Below are 12,606 nucleotides of genomic sequence, written 5' to 3' on the forward strand. Positions count from 1 at the left end.
TTATCAGTATTAATACGATATTATTATATAGACGTTGGAAATTAGATCGTCTGAAAAAGCCTATGCCGGTATTAGCAACTTTTTTCTAATAAACTTTACAATGTAAATTAAAGTGATAGATAATTAAATGTTATATGTGGAATTAAAAAGCAACTCTTGTGATACGTGATATTGATGAAATTAGGAGGATAGTTAATTAACTAGCGCTTGTATGCATTTGTCCTTCAGTTAAATTTGCATTCGATTGCCCACGAGATGACAAGGATGACCACCATCGGCACGGCATTATCGAATACCATTAATTACAAATTTGTCAAGATTTTCTTCACCGTTGTACGAACATTGTTGTGTACATGCCTCGAATAAAATTAAATATCCAATAATTAAATATCCGGTTGAAAAGCACGTCGTTCACAATTTTCCAACAGCATTGTTCCATCTAGGAACACTTCAATCAGGCGTAAAGAGCCTCAACTCACATGAAACGTGTAAGTCTCTCTCTACCCTATTCACGATATTTCCTACGTACTTAAATATTAATTACAGTTTTTATCGATAATCTTGATCGACTTCGTAAGAAAAAAGAATTTCTTAATAAGTTTTATGGCGTGATAAGAAGCGTCTCTCGAATCAAATGGTATCAAAAAGAAGTCAGGCTCTTCTTCGTTATTATTATAATATTGTGAAAATATGTGCAAGAATTAATGATGAAAAATTACAGAACTCGATAAGGTACAGGACTGGTAACTAAGATAGTTTAGAGATATGTTGATATATTGATACATAATGCTAATACATAAAAATAATTTTTATTAAATTCTTGATTAAGCTTTAATGTTTCATTATTTGAAGGAAATATTTCAAGCTTAACTTCTTACAAGAGTCATACAAAAATTATACAAGAAAATAATAAAATTTAGTCACATAAATATAAATATAAGTTTTCTTGAATTTATTTATTTTCTACTCTTGAAGTATATTTTCTCTTTATAAAAAAAAATCTGGATTTTTATTTCCTGACATTTTATATATAACACTTTTAATTTATAATGCTATAAAGTAACATATAATATTTATGATTATAAAATAAAAATATTATTTAAATGAACTATTTCAATATTATTTTTACGTATAAAATCTATTTATTTTGCATTTATGACGCATGGAATCATTTTCCGTATTTTTATAACAAAAATACATTTTGTGATAGTAACATTTTTGTGTGAGTAATTCTTATTTGTTTTGTAAATGATCATCATAGAGTGACAATTGACGAATATTAAATTGTATGACATTTCTTAAAAAATCAAATCCGTATAGTAAAATTTTTTATTTGTATCGAAAATTGGATCTTGTTAAAGTTTTTAACGTAAGTAATGTTAATTTAATATAATGTGATTGTATCAGTTAAATATTTTGTTTTGAATTCATTCAATATTTTTTAGGTTTAAAATAGCACAATTTATAGATAAATGTACATAAAAGTAATTTTAAAACATAAATTCTAAGATAAAATTATGTGCCAATATAAATGTTAATTTTACTAAAAAAATATACTTTTACAATTTTTTCCAAATTGTAACAAAATATTAAATTTTTTGTGTCAATCTTTACATAATATTTATGTTACTTTTTAATATATTCATATTCTGTTAAATACAACAATTTAGATGAATCGTCTTAGACATATAAAATGTGTAGAATATACTTTTTTATAGAACTTATTCTCAAGATTATGTTATCAAACAACATAAAATTAAAAACATTTTATTACAGTTTTAATAAAATGTACTAAAGTTTAGTTATATTTTAGAAAAAATTACTTTTGAAAATTATTAAATTTGATTAAATTTTGAAAAATTTAACTAAATTTTATTAAATCTTGTTAAATTTAGAACAAGTTAAGAAATATAACTTAATAAAAATGTAGTAAAATTTAGTAAAAATTTTACCAAAAATGTAAATTTTTTTAAAGTTATTTTATTATTACCATGATTGTAATGCAAAATTCTAAAAGAAAATTTTACCCGTGTGCAAATCATATATCCAGCAAACCTCGACTAATAGTTACATATTGTTGTAATTTTTTATTCAACAATATAACTCTTATATGTTATATAATTTTTGTAAGTTGTATAACAATTATATTGTTTGCTGCGTAATAATATTCTAATATTTTTATTAATTAACATTCTGTATATTGTGTAGTTATATTTCGATTACAAAAGCGCAGTCTATGCTAACTCTAAAATAATTAAGATCTGTCGCAATGTGTGCCTCTAACTATCTTATCTTTTCTTGAAGACAGTCCTTTCGGCACGTGCAATTTTCTCGACACTTTTTTCCTATACCTACATATCCAATCAATTTTCGTGTCCGGAATTATCATCAAAGTTCACAATGATAACAACGTCGTGATCGCCGTCACTACCTGGAAAATATCACCTCCACCCACGGATATCTTGCCGTTCGCATACCCGACATGCACCACGACGATATCCGACTGCGCCACTCCGGTTTCCGCTTCTGTAAAAGAGGGAACGCGCGCCGCCACCATCGTTCATTCACAACCACCTGCTTGACGGGATAGCATCGTTTCGGTGTCATCTGTCATTCCAGACCGTGCAGCAGAAGGATTTCTTAGGCCTATCACCCTCCGCAGGAACGAAGCGCGCATTGATAATTGTGACAGGATGAGGACCATTAACGCGACTTTCGGTTCCGTTTTTTCGTTTTTAATCATCCTGATCTTCGTGATCTTAGTTTCTATCAGCGACAAGGCGCATGCTAAACGTGAGTAAGTTTTCGTTCGTATTTGTTAATTTATACATTTAATTCTAGCTTCTACAAATAATCAAGATCCTTAAACAGCATATTAATAATTTATTAGTAATTTCAAAATATTTTGCAAAAAAATGGCACGAATGTTGAGATAAAGTTAAATTGTTTTGACATGAATTTGCAAATGATAAATACATTCTTAAAAAGTAATTTATTTGTTCCGAAATTTCAATATTTTTAAAGACTACTAATACGATATAATACTTTTGATAGATTTTGATAGATTTCTATTCTTTACTTATATGTATATGTATATAATTAAAAATTTATTGAAATTAAACTCTTGTTTTTACAAATCTGTTTGTATGTAAATCTTTAACAGAAAAAAACAAATAGTAAAATTCCTTTTATTTAGTTTTATGTCATCTTATACAATCAAAATTATTACGTATTGAAGAAAAATAACGTATTAAACTTTTAAATTTAATTGAAAATATAGTAAAACTTTTTACATATTCGTGATTTTCTTAAGTTTAACTTGCCGACTTAAGGTCTTAAAAGCTTTAAGATGCACGTTGAGTTTATTTTTCATTAATTAATGCTTTTGTAACTTAATCCGTAAAACTAGTTTCCGTTTACACAAATTGCATAGGAAGTCGATTCCGTGGTTGCTGGAATGCATTTTTAATAGAGATAGAAAACAATGATCTATCCTTATTCTTATATGAGATTTGGTTGTTTATTGCATTATTGTGTTCTTAATTTAACTATTTTATTTTTGTTTTAATTGTTTCATAATTGTTTCACTAAATTCCATTTTATTATAATTACTTTATAATTATTTTTATATTAATTTGTTTTTATATTTTACATTTACTTATATGTATTACATACATATTACATATTACTATTTATTTAAATTATACATTTTTTAATAATTGTTGCCTTCTTTGATACACCTGCGTTGACTGTCGAATAGTTGAGACGCTCAGTTCCTATAAAGGTCTTTTACTCTGGTTTGACAACTATAATTTTTGCAAGTATGTTGGGTTATTTTGTTTACTTTAATTTTCGTATATTATATATTACGTAGATTATATTATTGTTTATTCATCGTTAACGTTAGGACAGTACTTAATTTATTATTATATAATTTGTAATACAGACTGATGAGGACTCCATAGAGTCGAAACGTTTCTTTAATTTATATTGTGTATTAGATTTCTTTTATTCATTTTGTTATTTTCTTATATCAGTCAATAAATAATATTTTTACTAAGAATATTATATTAGCTCGATATATTGACCTGATTCTTTTTGTATTTGTTGTTATCTTCTTTTTTCAATTGTAGATGATTTCTTAACTGTGCCAATTTATTGAACTATATTTCTTTTGTTTTGAAGTGAGAATAAGATAAAACTTTTTATAAACACGTGAATAATATTTTGTTCAAGTACTAATTAAAGATTTGTTTACGCGTGTGTGTGTGTGTGTGTGTGTACTAAAAAATCAAAAACAAATTTAATAACTTTTTAAATAAAACGATTTTTTAAATCTGTTTACGTTAATTCGCGGGGTAAACTTTTTTTGTAATTTAAAGTTTGAAATTACATGTTTATTAATAGTGCATTTTTTTTAATTTATTATTATTCACAGTTTTCACTAATGTTTTTACCTTTTTAATGCTCTATAAACCGTTTGATTTATAAAAAAACTATATAAAAAAGCATTTATATAAATAAATATTCTTTCTCATCTAGACTATAAGTTAAAACATTACAAATTAGGAGACAGTAAAATCAGTATTCTCCTATAACATTGTGAAAGTGTTGCGTCATCAAACGAATAAATAGTCAATCAATAGTCGAACATCTAGCTCAAATAGATCAAAAATGTCAAAAAAAGTACGTTTGTTATTCGTGTTTACGAACGTTCTATTTTGCAACTTTTCTCTTTCACAAAAAGTCATAATTTAAACAACGCTTTGATATTTCAAATATCACCGTCAAATTGTTTTATCGATCTGATATTTGACTAACCGTTTCCACTTTCCGCCAAAGTCCGAATGGGTTAGCACGGAGAACTTATGAGCATTAAAAACGTAATTTCTTGAGAACCATAATGCGTAAATTTTTTTATCATAAATAATTATGATATAAATCATGTGCACTAAATCCGACACAATATAAAGCACTCTGATTTATTACGCATGCGAGAACATTTTCGATATAATAATGAAGTTAAAGTAATGAAGAGGAACAAGTCAATAGCGGAAATAAATGAAACGATTGAGCGTTATCAATTATTTCTGTTCAATTCAATTTTATTTGACTAATTTATCTAATAAAAATAAATAAAATCTATAAATATATTGAAAGATGTTTGATTGTCGGTAGTAAATATTTCAGTTATAATTAATAGTAATTTCAACATTATTAATCTTAAAATAGATGCACGTAAACTTTCACTATATTTGACATTCTTTAGCACTAATTGTTTATATGTTTTAAATATTATTATGTTTAATATGTTTAAACACAAAACAGTTTAATACAGTTCAAACAGAATAATAAATAAAACATACAAGTTTGATTTGAAAAAGGATCATGAAAGATTTAAAGACATCATCATTCATTTGTACGTAAAACTATTTACGAACAATTGATATTTAATAACTAATATTAGTGGTGTTGCCAAATACATAACTTCGGACATGTGATTAGATTAGCGACATCAATCCTTTTATTTCCGCTCCTGGAAACTGTAACAATGCACGATGTAAAGTCGAAGTAGTTACATCGTAGATTTGACGACTGCATACGCCCGCTCAACTTCTATTTGGGTCTTGCGCGAGCAATAGATTATTTCTGCGATGCTGTCGTGAAGTTTCGCTATTCTAGGCAAAACTCTCGTAAAAGCGAATTATTGTTGATCCACTGTAAGAGACTCTCACGGTTACGAAATGTTATGATAGCATTCATTATTTCTCATATTTCCATGATACAGTTATCAATTCTTATGTCGGCTAAAAAGCATAGAATTAACGCGAGAATAGAAATTATCGGAGACAGAAGTGTATATAATGATTTGATAAAAAATCAAATTGTTGGTTAATTTTGACATTCTTTTAAATTATACAATTTTAAGAAATAATTATAAAGTAAAATCTTTTGTACTTATTGTTAGAAGTTTTACCGACTGATTTACATAAATTGTTAGCACAACAAGTACTGACACTTTTTTACACAATAAAAGCACAAGTGTACATAAGTTACAATACAAAAACATTAGTTACAATACATTATTGTAAAAATAAAGAATGTAGTCAAATATTTTATTAATATAAAAAACATAATTGTTTTAAAAATTAGTAAAAAATTAAAACTTTATTTTTTGTACAAAAATAAAAATAATTTGAAAAATAAAAACAGTACATACAAATACTTGATCACTTGGTACTTGTAGTGTTAATTTGAGATACTATTAATTAATAAAATTTCTATTAATATACGATTGATAAGTCCACCATAAAATTTCAACAATGATTTGATTATAAATGTCAAAAATTAATAATTTAACGCATGTGACACACATTATGCGATGTTAAAAGCCGTGTCGGTGAAAATTGCCTTGTAGTTAGCATCTAATGAGACAGCTTAAATGCGTTGTATAATAGGCAAATATTGCATGCGTTATTAACGATTATGTATTTAGTAGCTCTTAATATAACAGTTGCTTCCAAAAATTTGTTTTGTCCGCCTATCCATATTTATCGCAAATATCGATTTTGATTTTAAAGTGCTTAATTTTAAACTATTATTAAAATGTACAGCTCTTTATCCTTCAATAACCATAAATGTTTTGTGAAAACAAAAATGGATTTGTCAAATACATTTTTGCATGTCCGCTCTCTTTCGGTTGGTCAATAGACATAATTAATACCATTAAAACGCTTTAAGTAAAAAAGTTAGCATTTAGCTTGGACGATTTTATCAGATTACTTATAGCCACAACATCGTTACGATTTTATTACATCAAGAAATGAGGTTTTGTAAAAGGAAAAAGCTTTATTTTTTAATATTTTATCTTAATAAAAAAATTATATTATTTTTATTATTATTTATATTCTTTTAGTTTTTTATTGTTCTTTTATCTGCACAATTTTTTTCTTTTTATTTTTAAGTAATAAAAAAATTGATAAATATTACTAACACATACTTATTAAAATTCTGAGACATATAAAATGTACATTAAAATATATTTAAGAATTATATTTTTTTTGCGTACAACTTTCTTTGATCGAGTTTCAAGTTGCAAACTACGTTAATTAACAAGTATGCGGGAAATCAAATCTATATATATGTTATAACTATATAAATGCTGCAACACGTTATATATTCACAATCGTTGAAACAAATTGTGTAAAATGATAAAAATGGAAATATGTCACGTTTACGTTCACTTAAAGTCACTGACCTGGAAATCGATATAAACTCTTATTCAAAATTCTTGTAACTTTTGTGAAAATCAGAAAAGCAATATGCGCGACACATATACATAAGAGGTATATTTGAAATTTTTTAAACAATTTTCCGGTTTTCTGGAACTCGAAGTCTTTTTACAACACAGAAAGAAACAAGAATGTTGGCTGCATGACGATCTGCTCATTTTTGATTACACTTGCATCGATATAATTATAAACAAGCTAAGATGAAAGGATATTGAGAGAAGGACTTTTTGAAAATTTCTAAGCTCGCTCTTTTTCACTTTCAACTTTTTTGAGCACAATTGAAACTGTCTTAATACTTGTCAATAATGATCAATTCTGAATGATCTTTAAAATACAAATACATAAAGATAATACGAGAGAAAAGAAAGAAAATGTAAGAACATAATGTAAGAAAGAAGATAATAGTACAATAATACAAAAATGAAATAAATTTAGTTAGATTGCTCAGCTGTTCACAAAAGTGTTGCATAATCAAAATTTATTTATAATGGTGTTTCATTGGTGATACCATTTCCTACTTATGTCACCTACACCTCTCATGTTTCCTTACAGTGCCAGGCTAGAATCAAGAACCTATTTAAATAATTTTAAACTCTCTATTAAAGTATACATCGTATATGAATTTAATCCTAGAACAATATACCTATTTTTCCACCTCTAACGTTATATTGGATTTAAAATGTATTCCATTCCTTCCTCAGCGTTCTGCATTGAACAGATGGACTGAAATTAATATTGTGCTACAATATATAAATCTCTTTTCATGATAAAAACAATGTAACTCAAAATAATATTAATTAACATTAAACACGTTAAAAATTAATTTTAACAAATTAAAGTTTAAAAAAAAATTGCAAAAATAATTTTTGTTAATCTATCGTAGTTTCATTAATTTTGAACAAATTGAAAAAAAACGAACAGTTTTAGAAAAATAAAAGATAGATCTAGATAAAATAAATTTTGAGTATTGTTTAAAAAGTATAACTATTTTGACAAGTAGAAGTAGAAAAAAATAGCTTAAGAAAAAGAAAAAGATAAATTAAAACACAATCAATCATTTTTTAATTTGCTATAAAATAGTAAAAAATGTTTATTTTTTAAATATAGAATTATACATTATTAAAGTAAAACAAATTATTAAAATATTTTCATGACTTCAAGCGACACTCGCCACATTGTGTTGTCCTGTGGTTTTTATATACAGGACCGTTACAGCTTGCACAAACGCAGTCGTAGTACTTCTCTTTCTATAGCGAGTGTCCGTCCAAACAAAATATAAACATGAAAAAATAGTATTTTGTATGGTGATATCTGAACGAAATGCATACACAAATGTCAGATTGATATACTCGTATAAGCGTGTCCTATTTTTATTTTATGTCTGTACTGCTTGGAAGCTAATGACGTTCCAACGCCAGCTAGTGTCTCTCTCGATTCTTAAGACTTTAAATGGAATTATGGTCGGTGCCCCGAATCGATCCCTTTATTTGCTAAATTAAATTAAAAAATAAAATCAAAGAACAATGGCAAAAAAGGATGCAAAAAATTTTTCTGTTCTGAATTTTTCAAATGAATATTATGCTAAATGATAGTTCATGATGAAACATTAATAACAGAAAAGTTTTACGATGAGCATACAATTGGTTTCAGAGATCTAGGGGGTCAAAGTAGTTAACGTCTACTAAAAGAAAGTATGACACTATCGACACATAATAGCATAAACTTTTGTTGATTTTTTTCAAAAGTTAGTACCTAAGAATTCTTTAAGTTCCTGATTACGAATCTTATGTCAGATCTCAAAAATTCAAGATAGCGGATCAAATATAAGGGATAAAACGATAATGAAATTAATTTATAAAAAAATTATCATCTAATCATAAACTAATTGTATACTTATCGTAAAATTTTTATGCGATTAATGTTTTATTATAAACTATAATTTAGCATTATATTTAATTGAAAAACCGAGAAAAACCGGGCATTTTTTGTGGTTGTTCTTTGCATTGAGCTACAAAACTACTCTGATATGATGTTCTAGGATCAATATAAAATTATACAATTTTAATATTACAAAATATAATTAAGCAAGATAAAAGTATAAAAAGTATGAAATACACAATTATAATTAAATAATATAAAATATAAGTCAGTTAAATATTTGGGTACACCCAAAAAAAGTATTTTCAACGTCCAAAATGATTTTTCCCATAATCTCATATTCTAAGCTTAATATTTTACAGCAAACATATTCCTCTTTTAATAAAATAAAGTGTTCATCCGCAATTTATGAGATATTTTAACTGTCCTTTTATATAAAGAAGAATATGTTTTATATCGAAATTTATTGATTCGAAGCAGAGTGGCTTTTCTTACATGCAGCACAAAAGAAGCAACAAATTGTTTCTTTACTTGTAAGATATTATGTTTATACTATTTTTTTTATTTTGACAGGAATCCTTTTTTGAGACAATATATATATATATAAATCCTCTAAGATTTAGAGAATTTCACATATACCGAAATAATTTTTGTGGGTGTAATTTTATACGTAAAATCTCTACTCACTTAAGGTGAAATGCACTTTAGTAAATTTATACTGGACAGATAGAATGGTACGCAATACTCCAGTCCATTTCACTGTAAATGCTGCGGCTATTCGAATTGAAGTTTGAATTGTCCAGCCGTGATGCGTATTTTCGTGAACGATGAATCTAGGTGCGGCTAAAAGTGTAAGCGAACATTTAGATATTGAAAAGGTCGGACACAAAATACACATATTCTCCTTGATATGCGCAAATGTATTATCTGTTATGTGGCATTTTTATATATAATCATCTTAAATGAACTGCAACTGTCTTATTACAGGTTCGCAATGATTGTACATCGTCTCCATTAATTTCCTGTTGAAAATCAATAACAAATCCGTGACATAATTATTCGATCAGTAACATACAATTAATAAAATTTACTTTATTATTTATTTGTTTAGAGTAAAAAGTATGACGAATTATAATTGCGAGATTGTATTGCAAGTTGCGTTGTGATTATGTTATTGGAAATAACGCGGTATACTTATGTAATATTAAGAAATAGAGACGAAATACGTCTAACAAGTTCTACTTCGTGGATCTTATTACACCCATCTGTAGAATCTTTAATAAAAATGTAGCATTTAGGAAGAAAAACGGTCATGTTCGATTGTGCTCAAAAAGGTCGAAACCAATCAATTAATCAGCTTCGTTTGAGATAGCAACTGAATGGAGGACTTTATGAAACAAGTTGTTCTTTTATCATTCGCAAATAATTTCGCACACGGAGCACGTATTACGGATTATGTATTTATTATTATTATGATTTTCTTTCTTCATGCACGCCTGAGATATTTGTCACTCAGCATCTCTATATTAAATATTTTTATCTTGAATTCAATTAAAATTATCTACATAATATGTTTTTCCTTGGGCTATATTACGAAAAATGCAAAATCACAAATTGTTATTTTTGTTATTCTTAGAAAATGAAATTTATATTCCGGTTTTTTACATTTTTCAATTAGCTGCAGATTTGAAATATTTTCGATATGTATAATAATTATCACAGTAAGATATAAGGTTAAAAGCCACAAATTATTCACATATTTTCTAATTAAATTTAAATGAATTTTTAATTTGGACTAGTTTGATATTTCGAAATATCAAATGTAGTATAATAGTATAAATCGCACTTTCTTTTCATAAATTGTATTTTTTTAAACTAAATATTTCAATGTAACATTACTTAAGCATAAGAAAACTTACGCCAAAAATTGATAATTTTTATTAAAGAAAAGTGTAAACAACTAAATATCATTTCAGGAACTATTCAGAAAATACTCATTTTGTATTAAAGTACAATATAAATCGTGGCTTACCTATGTATGTGTCTATGACTTCTGTTATAATTCAAAACTGACTTGTACCTCATAGTCTGAATTGCTTTGAAGGTCTTTTTTCAAATTATATTCAAGGTTAAAAGGCGGATCTATTCTTTTTGTGTATTTCGCTCTTTGTCTTACTTTCTAAGAATAGAAGGTTTGATTTTTCAGAAATTAACTTTATGTAAATACCCACAAAACAATTTAATATACAGTGTATATATATAAACAGTGTATAATATACAGTGTATATGTATATGCTCCTGTATTACATTATACATCCAATGAATATGAAATATATATGCAAATGTTACCAGAATAATGTATATTGCAGATCGGTATATATACATGTGTGTGTATGTGTGTGTGTACATGATTTATATATTACATATATATATATACATTATGTATGTCCATTTATCATTGCACATACATAATATGAACATAGAAATACATAATAACATGCATAATATTGTACATAGTATATATATAACGTGTACATAGAATATACATGATATAAATTTGTGGGGGATTGTGTGTTGCGTGCGGTAGGTCGTCGAAATGACTTGCTTGGAAGGTTTTATAAATAGCTTGTGTGTTTATTTAAAAGAGCAGAACAATACAGATGGAATAGCGTCAGTGTGTAATTATATTTGTAATTTGTAATCCCCTGATCTAGCGGCTGTCCTATGTGCCGTGATGACGGTCCTTCCGTGCGTTGAAGAGAATCGTGGCAGTTGTGCTGCCGTACTCGAGGCACGATGGCTAGTAAAAATGAGATTTGAGATCTGACTTCGGAGTTGCAAGTGACCTCCTTATATATGCAAGAGAGCATTACTTGACTCCGGAGAAAAGGCTAAGTTGCATCGCCTAGCGATGATTGCAAAGATTACTCCTTGCGAGTGGGCGTGCAAGTTCACATTATCGAGGAAAAATATCTTACATATGAAATGTACATATATTTAACATTGTGCGCTGTATATACATACCAAATATATTAATGGATATACACATTATATATTAGAACTTTGCTTCCACCGGTTTTTTTTTCAAAATTCGAGGCTTTATTGTGAAAAACTGGTTATACATTTACGATTCAAAGTATTGTCCATCGCTGGTCACTACTTTCTCTCATTTTTCTGGCAGCATACCCCCCATCCCGCATTGAAAAACTGGTCATCGTTTGAGACAATCCACGAATCGATCCAATTTTTCCTCATAAAAACGGAAGTGCTGGCCAGGCCATGCGTCATTGATCAAAAGAAGTGATAGTTAGAGGGAGCAATGTCCGGAGAATACGGCGGGTGGAATAGGACTTCCTATTTCAACGTTTCCAAGTATGTTTTGACGGGCTTTGCGACATAGGGTCGAGCATTGTCATGTTGCAAAATCACTTTATCG

The 12,606-nt window shown here is 27.5% G+C and overlaps 1 protein-coding gene across 2 annotated transcripts in view; it reads left to right on the forward strand.

The window, feature by feature from the left end:
• Positions 1-2,498: 2,498 nt before the first annotated feature.
• Positions 2,499-12,606, forward strand: part of LOC105833689 — a 139,859-nt gene continuing 129,751 nt past the window's right edge. The window contains exon 1 of one of the 2 annotated variants that reach the window (XM_036292677.1): positions 2,499-2,797. In XM_036292677.1, coding sequence (XP_036148570.1) covers positions 2,785-2,797 — 13 coding nt within the window. In that variant the 5' untranslated portion in view covers positions 2,499-2,784. The remainder of the gene's footprint in view (positions 2,798-12,606) is intronic. The other variant, XM_036292675.1, reaches the window with a different exon arrangement.

The sequence above is a fragment of the Monomorium pharaonis genome, chromosome 10, assembly GCF_013373865.1.
Source record: "Monomorium pharaonis isolate MP-MQ-018 chromosome 10, ASM1337386v2, whole genome shotgun sequence".
In the NCBI taxonomy this organism is placed as follows: domain Eukaryota; kingdom Metazoa; phylum Arthropoda; class Insecta; order Hymenoptera; family Formicidae; genus Monomorium; species Monomorium pharaonis.